The following is an 18586-nucleotide window of genomic DNA, read 5'->3' as shown; positions in this document are numbered from 1 at the left end:
TATTTTGATAATGATAGCGATGAAGGGAAAACTACTTTTTACCACCTAACTCCGTCCAATCTTGGTAGAAGACTGCTTTTATTAAAGAAAATATAGGATTTTCTGGAAAATACACTAATGTAATGGATACTCTAAAATTACCACTTTTATTAAAGTTATTTGAATTAAAATGACACTAAATACTTATGAACTCACCAGCATTTGTAAAAATGCTGATACTCGCTTTTCAAATAAGTTGAATTCTCAGGTCAGCATTAGACATGTACATCCCCGGAGCTGTTGATGAAGATAGCTTAGTACCATGCTGTACTTATTATATTTACTTGTATTACTTTGATGTATTGTAATGTAAACCATGTAAAACAATTACTATTAATGCAATGGTTGTTGTACTTTGATTACTATAATGCATGTGTTGTGATACTTGACATGACGTCATCCACCCCAGAACATTTCCGTCGTTCCGGTTTTGGGGTGTGACAGCTAATATATGAGACCCTCAATCCATATAGTGCCAAAGAGATGTTATTTCATGTTGGATGTTACAAAGGTAAAAAAAATAGCTTATGTATGAGACACTTCATCAATAGAGTGCCAAACAAATCTAGTACTCTTGTAAAACATTGATAAGTACTTGAGACAAAATGGGCTTAAAGGTAAATAAAGGGGATTCATCCTCACAATATCATAATTCCATTTTAACATTCCAAACTATGTTTATGTTCTTAATGCTTGAAGAAGAAAACCATTTTAGGGGCAGTATGACGTACTAGAAGAATAAGCAAAAACATGACCTAGAGTTTTAAAATCACTTATTCTTTTAGGTGATCTATACTTAGGAAACTTGTGAGTTAGGGGTATAGGGTTATTTGTTGGTAACCAACACTATTAATAAAATAACAAGGAATATGTTAAAGCTGAGTTTATTTTGAAAAAAAAATATGAGTTTTAAGTCTAAAATGAAAAAAAAAATACAAAATGTAAGATATTTTATGGAATAAACCCAATTTACCTGGTAACCGATTCCATGGCTGAAATAACAAGTAATAGATAAAAATTGATGTTTTTTTAGAAAAATAAAAGTTTGGGTTTAAAACGGATTAACAATCAAAATATAAGGTCTTCTAGGGTATGAAATCCTAAAGTAAAAACTAGAAGCCGTATAAATTTTTTTATTTAATTCCATCTTTTTCTTAAAGGTTAGAAACTAAAAACACCTAAAAGTTTTCAAAAGGAAGCACCTAAAAATTTTCAAACTCTTGTTTTGCTATTCAAAAAAACTAACAAAATATATTTAATAGGACCCTTAATAAATTAATAAATTAATAGATAGTGGGTAATAGAGATGGTTTATTTAAACAGAATAAAATCTTTCAATTTAATTTTTATAAACATAGTCAAAGATTTCCTCCCTATTTATTGCAACTTACTCTATTTGTTAAGCTGACTACTAATCCTTATCTCCTCATTTGTCATTCCTCAAGGACCTCCACTCATGAATCACCGATTCCCTTTCCCATAAGTAGTTGGGATGGACCGATCACTAACCTGCTCCCATCTTTTTGTTTTTGTTCTTTCTTTTTTTCAAATTTAATATATAAATATAATGTAGCCATATTTCAATTCATCCAACAAAATGGGATAAACAGAACCCGCTTTTTTAACAATGTTATACATGTATGCAATAAAATGTCAGTTTTATCAATTTAAATGACAAACTAGTTGAGTCACCCCACTTCGTGGAGTCAGATATGTTTGTTTTAATATTTGAAGCGCGTGTAATGTTAGTAGAACGTAACTGAAACATATGAAATATTAAACATTAATTTACTGTTGTACATATGTTTAACGTATGAAACATTAAACATTACATTAAACACTAATTTACCGTTGAACATATGTTTAGTAACATATGAAAATTGAACATTACATATTATTTTGGTTTTCGTCTCACGGATCTTGGTTCGCGCTTTATGGCAAGAAGATTTTCCGGGTGAACAATGAGATGACATGTGAATTCCGAACCTGTCTTTCTCATCCCATTCAATGGAGGACTTTTCAATTCTTGCGATTCCCAGCCCCCTTAGCTTATTTTATATATATATATATATATATATATATATATATATATATATATATATATATATATATATATATATATATATATATATATATATAGGAGTAGGATCAAATGAGAACACCTAAAAGGTTGAGAACGCGAGAATAGATCTTGACCATCTAAATATTCAAATCTAAGACTATTATCAGACGGACCATTGATGTAAATTCTAAAATTTATTGGTATTAAAGTGTAACTTTAAATGGTGAAAAGGGTATAATAGTAATTGAATGTTTATTTAATTTCTATAACTTCTCACACATTGATATCTTTCCTTTTAATTTGCCGTCTCTCTCTCTCTATACCTAGGGCATGCTTCGTCGCCTCCCTCATCTATACACCACTAGAGACGACTTTCGTTCTTCATCGTCTCGATGCAGGTATGTGAGCAAGAAATGGTTAAGGGCTTTTTAATTCCCCGTCTCTTGTTTTGATCGGGCAAATAAAGGAATGAACGAAAGATTCCAGTACATGGAACGAAGGCGACAAAGCAGATGAATGAAGGGAGTCGAATCAAGAACGGCGAGAAGGAAACGGGAAGTCTCGCAGGCAAGAGTTCGTCAGTTGATTCGCAAAGAGGAGAAGTGCCAGAGGTTCAACCGGTAGGAAAGAGGGGTTCCGATGGGACAAAGAAATCAGCGAAGTGAGCAGCAACAGTGGAGATAGCGAGCCCTTGGCGGTGTTTTGCTCCGGTTGGTGGTAGGTAAGTGGATGGGTTAAGAGGATGGTGGGGCTGCTTCAGCAGTTCCTTTACTCCTTTTTTTTTGCAGAGTTCCAACGATAGGCTTAAGTGGGTGCTTGGGTTTGATCTTTGATTGCAGGAAACGAAGATAGATTAGCACAATGATCTCAGGGGTGTTTGTTTGCTATTGATTGACATTCACATGACTTTCGTTCTTCATCTATACACCACCAAGCCCTTTTTCTTCATAATCAAGTTTTTGTTTTTCATTCCCGTCTCTCACCTCGTCTGTTATTTATTTTATTTTATGCACCAAAGCTTAGCAATTCTTTTTCTTGAATATGTTTCTTAGGTATGGTACTTTACTCATTTAAATTGGCTAATAGGGGAATAAAATAAGTTATGCACATAAGGTGCTCGATGAAATGCCCGAACTCAGAAAAATAAAACTTGAATGCTTGCAGTTGTAATCTTATATGAATATAATATTAGATGTCTCATTTTGCAGTTAATCATCAAAGAATACTCCATGAGGCTGGTCCGAGAGGAGCAAGGCAAGCAACCACAACCAGTATATTTATGTGTGAATTTATGTTTGAATGACTATATTTATTTATGAATAACTGGGTATTCATTTGTAAATATAAGTGTATTTATGTGTGAATGACTATATAATTATACATAATTGTTTCATTAAAAATTTTGCAGATACAATGAATAAACATGCATATATTGGGAGGTGAGAGATTTACCAGAGGAAACACCGACACCAATACCTCTTTTGGAAGGATAAAAAATGTGTTTTATTCATCTATGATTGTAATTGTAGCACTAGTTTCAGTGTCAAAAAAAATATATATTGTAACTTATTCATTTACTATTATAATTATATTCTTATATGAATAGAAATGTGTTTTATTTATTTATATATGAGTACCATTTTAGTTGATTTTATAATCTTTTTTTTTTCGGGTTTTATTCATTTATGATTTTACAAGTGTATTCATAAATACAACCGAGTTAAGTCATTTATAATTTACAATTTTATTCATTTTTAAATGTAATGTATAAATCATTATTTATGAAGATATTTTTTTTAAAAAATAAATGAGGTAAACCGATAAATTATTCATTATCAAATGTTGTTAGTAAAAATAACAATATAAAACAAATAAACGTTTTCTTAATTCATGTTAAATGATATTTTTATTAATTTATTAATTAAAAGGAAGATTTTAAGTATTCTTAGTAATTAGGAAAAAAATTCCCATGATTTTCGGAATTGATTAATTACTTTCCATTTATCCATATTTAATTAAATTGTAAAATGCCTCTAATGCCCTTATAAAATAATTGGTCCACAACTGTTCTCGCGTTTTCAACCTCATTTGATCATTTCCCTATATATATATATATATATATATATATATATATATATATATATATATATATATATATATATATATATATATATATATATATATATATATATATATATTATTTGAAAAGGGTTCCGCTCGGCTAAATAGGCTCAATGGGGACAACCCAAATTAGAGTGAACAACAATATCATACCACACAGAATTTGTATCATCATCGGTAACAATACAACCCAAAGACCCAGGTAAAGGCAAAGCATACCTACGGTCAGAGACATCATTAAACAAACGAACAGAATACGATGGTATATTCATTTGATCAGCTAAGTCTTTAGCACTCTTAAATGTGCGCACATATTCGTTATTGTCCTTCAAAACGTGATCAGAAACGTAACTATATTGACATCCAAATGATTTCTTATACGATCCAGAAAAGCAGTTAACCTGTTGGTCACTTCATTATCGACATCAAAGAGATACAACTGAAGAAATCTAGGCCCCTTAGTAGGATCGGGACAGAACGAACCAATTTTATGACTACTAATCTGTCCTGAAACCTTAAACACATACGGACCACGACCATCATTTGTTTCCTCATCAACATTAGCCCCAAAAGACGTCATAGCAAACATACTATTATAAGCCTTAATATCCCTCAAAAAACGATCGCTATGAAAAAGTGCAACATATTCAACCGGAAAAGAAGAAGGATAAGGGAGAATAACATCACCAGACTTGCAACAATGACCATATCTAGGATGATGAGCTGTTGACAGCTTTAGACTCCTTTCGACAAACCAAAAATACGCTCCACAATATTCATAGACGCTATCACAATCACCAAAATCAACATAATTTGGAAGAACACCGGTTGAACGCATCCGTGAAGAGAATCTAGGCCGCCGAAAAACCGGTGCAACAGCAAGAGCTGAAGAAGCAAGTGCAGCTCCAGAAGAGGACGACCCAACAACACCATACCCCAATTTACGTTTACCATACATAAAGAAAAAATATATACAATACAAAAGAAAGACACAAAAAAAGGGTAAATCCAAAAGAACGAAACGTAGAAGAGAAACATGAAATCTTACCTCGACCTCACAGAAAGAAACAGAAGAGAAGAAAGAGTAGGTAAAAAACGGAGAACAAAAACAGGGATAAGAAACAATAAAGGGAAAAAAATCAATTAAAACAAAAACAGAGATAAGAAACAATAAAGGGAAAAAAATCAATTAAAAAAACCACCGGTAAAAGCGTAATTGGATAGCGAAACAGCAAAGCAACCCAAAATGAAAGACGTGGGACAAACGGAAAAAAAAGTTTAAATAAACTGTCAAACAGCACCCAAAATATATTCCACCCAAAATATATTCAATACAAAAAGCCCAAAATACATTCAATACAAAAAACGAAGGACCATTTGTGAAAAATAAAACTTACGCAAAGCAACCCAAAATGAAACACTTATATTGAATACAATACAAAAAACCAAGGACCATTTGTGAAAAAAAAACCTGCCCAAATTAGCATCACCACACTATTTCTAAAGATTGTTGCCCTACTTATTTGATTATTGGTTCCAGTAGATGTTGCCCTACTTATTTGTTTTCCATAGAACTCATTCCCTCGTTCATATATATATATATATATATATATATATATATATATATATATATATATATATATATATATATATATATATATATATATATATATAATGTTACAACCATATTTCATAAATTAAGTATTTACCGTTAGTTATATTGTTTTTTTATGAAAAATAATTTCACATAGTATTGCAACTTTATATTTTGAAAAAAAATTACTTTATTAATGTTAATTTTCACTCATTTATCTAAAAAATAGGTTGTTTGCCTATATCTTGTTCTTGTCGAAAGTGGTCAAAGGACTAATAAAAAATTTTGAAAAAATAAAATGAAAATGGGTTTATGCAGTTGTTTCACACTTTTAGAAATATATACAATATAGTAAAAAAATAAAAAAAAGAATTATACAATCATATTATAATCGCGTGAACATGTAAACAACACTTACATGTTTTGGTCATAGACTAAAACATGGTTGTGTATTTGGTTTATAAAGACGTTCGTTAACAACATAAACAATCATATATATCTCAATATAATTAGAAAAACTATTACTAAAGTAATGATCCACTTCTTCCAACATCTTTAATATAAGAATCTACAATACACTAGAATGCTATTGTTCACAATCTTTTATTCTAACAACATCATGTCAAAACAAAATCCACTTCTTATTTTTTTTTCTTATTTTTTTATCGGGTCTTTAACCAGACTAATGTAATCCCTACACATAATACTTAACGTGTTAGCTACAACACCACATAGATTGATACACTAAACATGTTAATTAACTACAACATTGCATATTTTGGTTATAGAATGAAACTTTATGTAACAAATTCCAATTCTTGCAAAAATGTCATTGAGATAATGATTTGTTGTGGATACAAAGTTCCAATTGTTTAATTTTTTTGATAATATCTCTTTTAAAAAGAATGATGCTTTGTGCAAAAACAAATAATTCATTACATATGTATGATATTAAAACAATTTGAAAAACCAGATAAAAATTTCTTGTAATGAAAATTGATTATCAAGAATTTGCTATACAATATAACCATTACACACACAAAAGGCCAAGTTTGTCCATTTGCATTTTATGAAATTGATTCGAATCATTAAAAAAAAACAACAAATTTATATGCAATTTTAGTTAATTAAAAAAAATTGCAGCACATTTGAAAATCGATTACTATAATAAGAAAACTTTGCTACTAAAAAATACCATAAATAAAAAGAAATTATTGATCAATAGGGCCCAAAGATTTCTCATTTCTGACATTTCACAATAGACTATTTGGATGTATTGTTTATCTTTGTCGGATTCAACACCATTACGTGTTTCCAAATGTGTGGAAGTTTTCTACTTCTAAACTCATCAAATCATGATCATCACCCAATTGTTCTTCTTCAACCACTCCCACCACATTGGATCCTCCAATAATCCCCAAGAAGAAACATATAATAACACTATAACACATCGATTTCTCCCTTTAATTGTTTTTAATTTGTTGGGTCTCCAGATCCCTGCAAACTTCCTGTTCATATCGTCTTCACAACCCCAGATTCCAGATCAACAAGGTAAACGCTTTTACCTTCGATTCAATTGTAATCGAGTCTGTATTTGATCGACTTTACTGAAGTGGGTGTTTGAATTTGTGTAAAAATCTGTTGAATTGGCTAATTTGGTGTTTGAAATTTTAACTGTAAACGACATGAATGAAGTTGACTTTTTGTATTTAATCTTATCTTGATTTCTGATCACCCCAAATTTCTTCAATTTGAATTATCGGTAAACGTTTGATCGTTGATTGAAGTTTTGATAAAAAAAAATGCAGGATCTCCAATCGAGCTATGAATCTGCAACCAAAGAAATCAAACTCAAATGTCGCGTTGACGCCAGAAGATGAACAGAAAATGGTTCGTATTAAAAACTTTCAAATTTGTTTAACATAATCAAAATTAACACAAATCGCATTTATTTTAATTTCCAGATCATTGAGGTCCGTGACACGATCAAGAAACAGAAATCACTCGAGAAGATCAAACAGCATCGTCCAGATGAGTTTTCTCGTTTTTGTTCTGATGAATCAATATCAAGATATCTAAGAGCACGAAATTGGAACGTTAAAAAGGCTGTAAAAATGCTCGAAAGTTCCTTGATTTGGCGAATGAATTATAAACCCGAAGAGATTCGTTGGGTAAGTTTTCACAAAAAATAAATAAATAAATTAAATTAAAAAATTCCACCTTTTTATACACCATATACTCAAATGACACATGATGCCACATTAGGGTCACGTTTAATAGGTCACAAGTCACAATAAAAATTACAATAGTCACATGTCAAGTTAACATCATAGTCACATGTCACGTTAACAAAATACTAGGTTCATAAAATACAATAACAGTAACAGCAACAGTCAGAAGTCACATGTTATGGTAACAGTTACAGTAACAACAACAGTTACCGAAGTCACATGTTACTGTAACTTATACAGTTAGAGTAACAACAACAGGTACAGTAACAACAACAGTCGGAAGTCACATGTTACGGTAACATTCACACTTACAGACATTTTTACATTTGATTCGATTCAGGAACATGTTGCTGCCGAGGCTGAAACCGGGAAAATTTACAGGTCGAGTTTTACAGACAAAAAAGGGAGGGTAGTTCTTGTTATGAGGCCTAAATTCCAGGTAAAAAAAGATATATTTTAACTTTAGAGGTCAAATCAATACTTTTTAGAAACCTTGAGGTAATATAGTAAAAGTGTTTTTTCTTTTGAAGTCGAGTTTTATTTTATTCTAAAGTGTTTATACACGAACTTGTTTTGTTGACTTTTTAACCACAGAATTCCAAGTCAACAAAATCGCAAATAAAGTATTTGGTGTATTGCATGGAGAACGCGATACAAAATTTGCCTTCCGATCAAGAACAAATGATTTGGTTGATTGATTTTCATGGATTTAATTTGTCAAACATATCAATAAATTCAACAAAGGAAACCGCAAATATCTTACAAAATCAATATCCAGAAAGACTCGGGTTAGCAATTCTATATAATCCACCCAAATTCTTTGAACCTTTTTATAAGGTATGCATGAATATAATTTATCATCTATTCTATTTCTACTACACCTTTTTTTGAATAAAAGAAATGAAAAAGATACATAATTAATAATACTTTCAAAATGTGGAATTGCAGATGGTAAAACCTTTCCTAGAGCCGAAGACAGCAAACAAAGTGAAATTCGTTTATGCAGATGATCCAAATACGAAGGGCATTATGGACAATTTGTTTTGCATGGATGAACTTGAGTCAGCATTTGGTGGAAAAGATGAAGAATATTTTGATATTAAGAAATATGCGGAGAAGATGATAGAAGATGATGCAAAAAGGATTGCCTTTCATAGTGGAGAAAAATGCTCAGAGCCCAATGTCGATTCGAATTCCAATAGCAAGAAAGGAACGTCTTGAATGGAATTGGATTTGGTTTGACTTTCTGACTTGAATGGAATTGGATTTGGTTTGACTTTTTAATGGGTTAAGTATTTTAGAGATTTTAGTTTTTTAGGTTTTTGACCTTTTCAAGAAAGAAGAAGAAAGTCTTGAAGAATCATGTTAAATCTATGCAATGCTTTTTATATGTGTTTAGAGCAACTTGTTCTTATTTACAAATGATCAACGGAATTTGAATTTTAGAATAATGAAAATGATAAGAAAATAACGAGTTTTGAACTTTGTGATGTATTTTGATGATATATATAACCAAGTCAAAAGCTTTATTCAATATATATCAAAAAAGTTCGAACTTTTATTCGATATATATCAAAAGTTTCAATCTTTTATTTTATTTGATATACATAAATAACAATAACAATAACAATTACTCATATCATCTTAAGAATGGGAAAAAGGGGAGATAGGAAATAAACTCTCTCTATCTAAGGGTAGGAAGACTGCTTCCAAAAAGTTCAAAGCTTTATTGGATACACATAATAAACATAAAAACTTTATTCAATATACATCACAACAAATATAAAAGTTGTATTCAATATACATCACAAAGCTAAATGTTTTATTCGATATGCATCATAAAGTTCAAAACTTCATTAAAATATACAAAGTTCAAAGCATTTTCCGATATCCTTTTTGTGTGTATTTAATGCAACTTGTTTATCGATACAAAAACTATCAACAAAATACATTTTGTATATAATTAGTGCAATTTGTTTAACGTCGACATTTGATTTTCAAAATATTGAAAATTAAATAAATGAGTCTTTGCTTAATCAAATTTTGATTTAAGAGGATAATGAAGGTATTATTTTATGATCTTGTTTGCATTCATGTAGCACAAACAAAGAAACTATCTTGAAAATCTTGTCCAATCATCTTGCTTTATAAAACGTTGGCAAATGTGGATTTACCCTCATTATATATATATAAAAAAAACAATTAGCTTAGAGACAATAAACCTCCGTTTAAGTTCATTGGTTTAAAGGGATACATTTCCTTTTTAAAGTAGAAAAAAGAAAGTCTTAGACAAGATACAAAGACACAAAAAAGCAAAATAGAAGCATAGATATTGGAGCCCATACATTATTTTCCACTTTCTACCACATACTATACAATCTTGCATCCTAAAAAAGACAAAAAAAAAGTACACTGAAAATCTAGAACACTGAACATATAACTATGATGGGTCCCACAAAATGAAGATGAGAAATAGATATAAAAATGGAGATAGTTTCATGAACATGACTGTATAACATGCTGAATCATCAATGAACCATCTCATCTAACTTCTGTCTGTATCGAGCCAAATTCTACAATAAAGACCCAAACCCATGTTAAATAAATGCCCAAAATATTAATCGATTTAGCAACTTAAATGTTTTCTGAAGTAAATAATCAATTATTCTTTTTTTGAACGTTTAAAAAAATCATTATTTTGTATTACTTGGTTTTGTATCAAGGAACAATACATAAAACCATAAAACCATATCTTACTTATATCATTTTACCTTTTTGCGTTAATTATCAAATGCTTTTCTTGCGTAACAAGTTATATTATAAAAATTCATTATTAAAATAAGTTGTTTGACAAAAAAGTCAAAGTAATATAATTCATTAATTCACCTTGGTATAAGCATAAACGCTTGCCTCACTTGGTGCAGCTGGACTTCCTCTTCTAATATATTTTTCCTCTTTAACAATATAAAGCATTGGTATACCCGTAGAAAGTTCTAAACTTATAACCTACAAACAATATGCGATTATTATTTAATTATTCAATCTTTTTATAGATCAAGAAACCAGATATTAAACTTAATAACAAGAACGACACAAAACCATGTAACAAAAAAAAAAAAAAATCAAAAACTCACCTCTTGAGAAGTTAATTTGTCAAGATACATTATGATGGATCTCAAAGAATTCCCATGTGCAGCAATCATTACATTCTTTCCAGCTTGTAGTTGTGGTTCAATCTAAAAAATTCCCCATTTGGAATTAATTTTTTTACAATATTATGTGTGTATGATTATCGATCAATGACTAATTTATAATAAATGTTTGAGCTTTTATGGTTTGATTGGAAAAGATTAGAGTATTAGTGGTTAAACGACAAAACTTGTAAAAGTATAATGTTTTTTCTTTTTGTAACTTGTTACAATAAAAGATTTTATTTTAAAGAATACAAAGTATGAAATAAAATTATATAATCTTTTTACGTGTTCTTTGAAGTATGCAACGGCTCTTTCTGCACACATTTCTAAACTTTCACCATTTGGTGGAGGGATGTCAAAACTTCTTCTCCATTCATGAACTTGTTCTTTTCCATATTTATCAGCAGTTTCTTGCTTATTTAGTCCTTGTAATTCCCCATACCTAAACACCAAGAAAATAAAAAGCCGCTTAAAAAATTTAAAATTTTGAAATCCGGGTATTCTTGCAACATAACACATGTAAATTATTCAAAAAAAAAAAAAGTAAAATAATTCTTACATTCGTTCGTTAAGTTGCCAAGCGGTAACAACCGGGATACATTGCTTTTTGGTTTCTTCACTAAAAATTTGACTCCAAGATTTTGCTTGTTCGCTTTCGTTATGCAAGACAATAGGTACCTACAAAGCGGTCAAGAAAGTAGATCTTTTATTAAATCAGATGACACAAATAGAGACAATGACAGTGACAACGACAATATATGTTTTATGAAATCAGATGACAGTAATAGTGACAGACTGACAGTGATAGTGACAGGACTGATAGTGGCTACCTTTTTGCGGCGATGTTGAGTCATGGCAAGCATGGCGGTCATTTGTGCACGAATAAGTGCGGATGTATAAATCATGTCGACGGGTATATTGCTTATTCTTTTACCGGCTTCAACCGCTTCTTCCACTCCTTTTTTTGTCAATGGCACATCAACACAACCCGTGAATAAATTCTTTTCGTTCCATAGAGACTCGCCATGTCTAATCAATATCAATGCCGCTTCACCTAAAAAAATCTTTCATCCTTCAATTAATTGTTTTTTTGGTATTTTCACAAAAATATATATAATCTTTTTGCAACGAATAGTGTTGTCGAATGACGGATGTTATGTGGGTAAATAATGTTTAAAAATATCTAGAAAATGATGCAAACTTTGGGAAAATGGAAGGATAAAACAAAAAAAAAAAAAAGGGAAAACTACAATAAAGTCCCTACATATTGGCCCCATAATCGATTTAGTCCCTATATATTTTTTTTATTCAATTTAGTTCCAAAAACCGGTAATCGTATTCAATTTAACCCCTTGACCCGGTCAACAGGTCATCAAACTTTCGAAAATTACATTTTTGGCCCATATTTCAAAATTTATTACAAATTTGGTCCAAAATTTACACTTTTGGCCTAGATTTTTTTTTTCACAAATTTGGTCCACAATATACCCTTTTGGCCCAAATTTTAGAATTTTGTTATGAATTCATCATAATTTTAGTTATTTTTACAACTTTTTTTCTTCAAAAAAAATTTGAATGTTTTTTCTTTATGAATTTGAATGTTTATCGTTTGGAAGCATAGTAATTAATAAAAATAAAAATAAAAATTGTAATCTTTTTAGTTATATTTAACATTAAAAATAGATGTTCAGTATTTTCAAACTTATACCAATGAGTTTTATTAATATTTTCTTTTTTAACTTGTTTAATATGTTAAACAATATATATTTTTTGTTCTATATAAAAACATATGATAAATAAAGAAAGAGTTAAATGCAAGAAATAATAGTGTGCTTAATTTCATTGATTTTTATTATAGCATTGTATTTTGAACAATCTACCTAACCATAAACCAAATACAAAGATTTTTTTTTAAGTACAACGAAGATATTAAAGCACAACATCATTAGGTAGACTTTTTAAAATACGTTGTCTTAGTTAATAGCTCAATAAATAAAAGTGGGACATATTTATAAACGTTTCAAAGTTTATCAATAGTGTTGCTAGGTTTACAAAATGGCAGAGTTTTATGTATTGTTGACATGGTACATTTTGACGGTTTCTAGAGCATTTCCAATAACATAAGATTTTAAGTATGTTTCTTTTTGTCTGTAAAAACAATGCTTTTTGTGTGTTATAGTGCTACGATGACATTGTTATACTGCTACATTGACATAAATGGCTTATTGTCAACAACAATGTGCTTATTAGTCCTTTTTGGCTCTTAAACTTAGTAGTATACTTCAAAAAAAAAATAATGATACTAAAAGTTGTTTTTCACTAATTTAAGTCTCTTTATTGTGTGAAAATAAGGTTTATTTGTGTGATAACAATGCCACAACATGAATGACCTATTGTTAGCACTATGTAACTGTCGTTTTAATGTAAATTATTATATTTTCTACCTAAATTCATAGTACACTTCAAAAATAATATAAGATAAAGGCGAGTACATTTTTTTTGAAGAAAAAAAGTTGTAAAAATAACTAAAACTATGATGAATTCATAACAAAATTCTAAAATTTGGGCCAAAAGGGTATATTTTGGACCAAATTTGTAAAAAAAATTAAAATCTGGGCCAAAAGTGTAAATTTTAGACCAAATTTGTAATAAATTTTGAAATCTGGGCCAAAAATGTAATTTTCAAAAGTTGGATGACATGTTGACCGGGTCAAGGGGTTAAATTGAATACGATTACCGGTTTTTGGGACTTAATTGAATAAAAAAAATATATAGGGACTAAATCGATTATGAGGTCAATATGTAGGGACTATATTGTAGTTTTCCCAAAAAAAAAAAAAAGTTTAGGACTTTATAGGGAAAGTCTACTTTCCCTCTTTTTTTTTTTAAGTCTTACTTCATGTATCAACTTAAGTAAGCAAGAAACACTCATATACAACTTATAGATTAAGGGCATGTTTCTTTTTTCTGTATGGTTAAATGATGTTTGTATGAACAAAAATTGTTTCTTTTTTTGAACCGGAATGAAAGTAAATTACCATTTTACCCCTCTGTCAAAAGTAAATTATATATTCCCAACATATTCAACAAATTAAGTCTAGGATGTGATGTATGAACAGAAAATGTTTCTTTTTTGAACTGAATGAAATTAAATGACTGTTTTACCCCTCTGTCAAAGTAAATCAAATTTTCTCAACATATTCAACAGATTATAAGTCTATTAAGTCAATAAGAAACATAAGTAAAGGAAATACCGTACTTGATTTCTTAGGGGTGTCCACTTTGTTGTTTAATGGGGTCGAAACTTGGTCTAATACTGTAGTTTGAGAAGAAGAAGATGCTTGAATTACAGAAAAGCCCCTCTTTCTAAAGCAGTAACGTTCTTTTCCAGATACTTCAAGATTGATCTTAAAACCTTTTGAGGTCAAACGAAGAGAACTATTTCGACATTCTTGATCAAGAGCGAAATTACTCTTATGCCCATGAGACTTGATAGTACTAATACATCCGTTAAATGCTGTTGCAGCCATTCTGAAAATTAAATAAGAACACGTATGAATTTCAAGTGGTAAGCTATCAAGTTAACATATTCAAATTAAAAATGTAAATGATATCATGATTAAGCTTATATATGCAATTTATAACAGCTTATTTAAAGTGGACTAAATAATCAAAATCACTTTTTGCATAAAGGTTGTGACTTCATTAGTCGGTTTTAACTTATATCATTGCTTCCAGAAATGTTCGAGATTTGTACAAATATGAATCAAGAAACGACCTGTTTGACATCAGATTTTGAAAACCGTAATTCTGATTCCAATTTTTTTTGGAAATTAAGTCAAAGTGATCACAATAAATAGAATTTGAACACTGTCGCTCTAAAAATCGCAATAATATACATATGAACAATTGAAATTGATAAATGTCGAGTTGGAGATGTAAAGTCAATACGCGAACAACTGAGTAATTGAAATAAGAAGTCTATGTTCAGATCTAATTACAAGTTCGCATAGACAAATGTACATGCATTAATGTAATCATCAAAACCAAATACTAGCAAATGGGTATGCACACAAACTGAACTACTGAAGTCAAATTAAACTCAAACGATTCAAATCGTATACCAAATAAAGCAGAAAAAGGGCAGAGAAATCAAATAACTGGTTTAAAACGCGGGTATTTTAAAAAGAGAGATCTTACATTATTTATACCCCGAAGCGATGGATTCTTTAGTGGAAATGACGATAAAACCTAGGCAGATCAAAGGGTTTATTACAAGGAAAAAGTGAAGGTTGACGGAGATGAAGATGCAATGGGAGACCAGTTAAGCACGCAAGTTTACATGTCGTTGATTAAGAGTGCGAATTTCTGGTTTGTGTGTGTTTCTGTGATTGATTGTTTTGTTTGCATAGATAAAATCAAGGGGGTGATTGGGTGTTCTAAAGGGATTCAGAATTCTTCGGCTTCGCAGATGAAAATGGAAGAAGACGAAAAATGAAATATTGAAAGTTGAGACGCCCTTTTTATGCTTGCTTAGTTTTTGCACCTTCCACGTTTTCAAAAGGCAACATACATCATACATGTGTTGTGTTATATAATAAGTTTTTGGACAAAATTACACAAATGGTCCTTGTGTTGTAGGTAGAAAATACAATTTCAAAATTTTTTTCAAATTTTTTTAATATCGTTGGTCATTTTAAGGTTTAAAACGCATAGATGAGTCATTTTGGTTGGCAGAAAAAGTAAAAGACTCGTTATGTGAGTTAAAAAGCTAAAAATAACAAATCATTTTTAAATCTTATTAAAAGAGAAACCTTATGACATCATTTTAAACAATCTGGACCCTCGATTGTATTTCAATCTTATGTTTTCTACCCTTAGATCAAATCGACGACATCATCTTCTCCAAATGAAATGTATTTCATTCCAATGAAAGCTTTCTAATTTTCAAAAAAAAAAAAAAAATTAACTTACATCCGTTAAAATGGAATGTATATAATTCCAATAAATTTTTTCCATATTTTAAATCTTGAATTTCCGGTTATGAAAGTTTTAATATCGTCAACTTTAAAAACATATTAGTAGCAAATCATTTCAATTAAGGCATTAATATCATCCATTAATATAAATTTCTTTATACTAGTAAACCATTAATATAAAATCTATTTTTATTAGGAAACCATTAATACCAAACAATTAGATTCAAATTATTACATACTTATACGATTTATCATTGAATTTGCGGCTCACATTTATTTTCAATCGTTGATTTTCTTCAAATCTTCTCCTACAACATCATTCTTATTGTTTATAACTTTCATCATCATTCTCAACTTCAAACATTCACTGTTGTGCAGTAGAAGGTTAGTACCTTCTTTCGTTTTTTATATTTTTTTCGATTATTTTTTTGTTCCTATATCAAATATATGTATTCATATATTTCAATTTTCTTTCACAAATTACATGCAATCGGTTAACTACTTTTCTGAAACTTTTCAAATAAACAGAAAAATATATTATGTACCTTTAACAAAACAAAAATTAACTATATTTGGAATTAACACTAATTAGGAAAATGTTATTTTTATATATTAGAGATGATTATGATTTTTTTTAATTATTATGCCATAAGAATCCAGTTATTTTTGTTATGATTTTAAAATATTTTGGTATGATCCTATTACACATTTAGTTTTTTTAATTGGATATAATATATAATCTATTTATGCATCATTTGAAATTAAATATGGAAACAATTTGTTATCAATTATAATAGCTTTCATATCTCTTTATGAATCATACCCCTTTATAGATAAATACATTGTATATGCCCTTTTTATTTCATATAAAAGTTCTTTCTAATTCTAATTGTTTATTTCTCTTTCATTTTACACCCATGGTACAAAACAATCACAATGAGATCGTCTTTGATAAGGTTGCTGACATCGATGCATCCAAGTAAACCTGAAACATTAGTGTTCACGTACTCTTGCTTTGGAAGCAAACTTAAAATACAACCCAAACGTGTTGAGCAATTTGGACATGATTTTAATTTACGAGTAGGTACATTTTTTTTTCTTTTTATTATTATGTTGCTTTTAATTTATAAAATTTTAAACTTAACCATTTTTTCCACTTACATGTCACTATAATACAAACAACAATAAAAAAATCTCATTAGTTCGTTTGAAACCCTCTTTGTTGAAGGATCTATAAGGGAAATTAGTAGTCTTCGTAGGACCATAAATGAAGGAGATTACATGTTGGTTGATCATAAGCATAAAAATAATTTCTACAAAACAACCAAAGTTCATATATCAAATGATTTTGCTATTATGGTGAATCCTTATAATTTTGTGACTTTCTGGGATTTGATAGCCATGAATCTGAACACTCATGTTGCATTTGGTAAGATTTTATTTTAACATTCTATCACGTAAATATTTATTGTATTACACATTTATAATACAACAACCGTTTATTTTTTTGTTCCGGATTTTCTTGGTCAAGTTGTGTCGACTAATCTCATGAAAGTGATTATTGAAAATTTAAGGGAGAAACGGTTCATGAACCTGGTAGATCAGGATCTAAGTTAAGTATATATGTTTAAAACATTTTATTTTCTAAAGTATTTTTCTACATGATACCATAAAACATGTCGTTTGCATGAAAATGACATGTTCATCTACACTTCAATATACATGTGTATTTTATAATTACTTAAAACAATTCGAATCCATTGATTATAAAATTCACCTTTTGTCATACATGAAATAATTTGTTGAACGTATTGAAATTCACCTTTCTCATTAACAAATTAGTCAAATGTGGTTAAAGCTCTTTCACACTTTTTTTTTATCACATGTCTTCATACTTTTAAGTTTTAAATTTCATTTTCAAATTCCGTTTTTTAGTTACATACGTTCATTGAAATTATTTTTTTGTTTAACTTACCAACCTACTTTGTTTTACTTTTATATAGTAACAATAAAATTTATAAATTTACACAACAATATACATATTTCAAATTTTGTCATAGTATTATACTTTACAAAATACAATTCCCTCCAAAATAATTTTCTTCAGAAATTCATCCATAATTTCACCCCATTATAATTATTACTTTCCAAAATATATCCGTTTAATGAGGAATCAAACAAGATATATATACCATAAATATTACACAAGTTTATTAAAAAAACATCAAGATGCAAACATTAAGCCTTTTTAAAATGAAATTTCATAAGACATACAAACGATAATGTTGTGCAATGAAATATAAAATTGAGTAGATTGAGAAAAAAACCCTAACTGTTAAGACAGTCAATCTTGTAAATAATATAGT

At 29.4% G+C, this 18586-nt stretch overlaps 2 protein-coding genes across 2 annotated transcripts; one reads left to right on the top strand and one right to left on the bottom strand.

The window, feature by feature from the left end:
* Positions 1–7097: 7097 nt before the first annotated feature.
* LOC111891402 (CRAL-TRIO domain-containing protein C23B6.04c) lies at positions 7098–9445 on the top strand. Its single transcript, XM_023887454.3, has 6 exons — positions 7098–7367; positions 7625–7706; positions 7781–7987; positions 8388–8486; positions 8642–8884; positions 8996–9445. The coding sequence occupies exons 2-6, from the start codon at positions 7641–7643 to the stop codon at positions 9266–9268; spliced, it is 888 nt and encodes a 295-aa protein (XP_023743222.1). The 5' UTR covers positions 7098–7367; positions 7625–7640; the 3' UTR covers positions 9269–9445.
* A 905-nt stretch (positions 9446–10350) lies between these two features.
* Positions 10351–15802, bottom strand: LOC111891449 (2,3-bisphosphoglycerate-dependent phosphoglycerate mutase 1). Its single transcript, XM_023887503.3, has 8 exons — positions 15442–15802; positions 14501–14772; positions 12072–12295; positions 11801–11919; positions 11527–11683; positions 11182–11283; positions 10934–11053; positions 10351–10620 (listed from the first exon to the last, which is right to left on the bottom strand). The coding sequence occupies exons 2-8, from the start codon at positions 14769–14771 to the stop codon at positions 10576–10578; spliced, it is 1038 nt and encodes a 345-aa protein (XP_023743271.1). The 5' UTR covers position 14772; positions 15442–15802; the 3' UTR covers positions 10351–10575.
* Between the last annotated feature and the right edge of the window lie 2784 nt (positions 15803–18586).

The sequence above is a fragment of the Lactuca sativa genome, chromosome 6 (genome assembly GCF_002870075.4).
Source record: "Lactuca sativa cultivar Salinas chromosome 6, Lsat_Salinas_v11, whole genome shotgun sequence".
In the NCBI taxonomy this organism is placed as follows: Eukaryota; Viridiplantae; Streptophyta; class Magnoliopsida; order Asterales; family Asteraceae; genus Lactuca; species Lactuca sativa.
The sequence above is the reverse complement of the archived record's forward strand: the minus strand, read 5'-3'. Positions and strand labels throughout refer to the sequence as shown.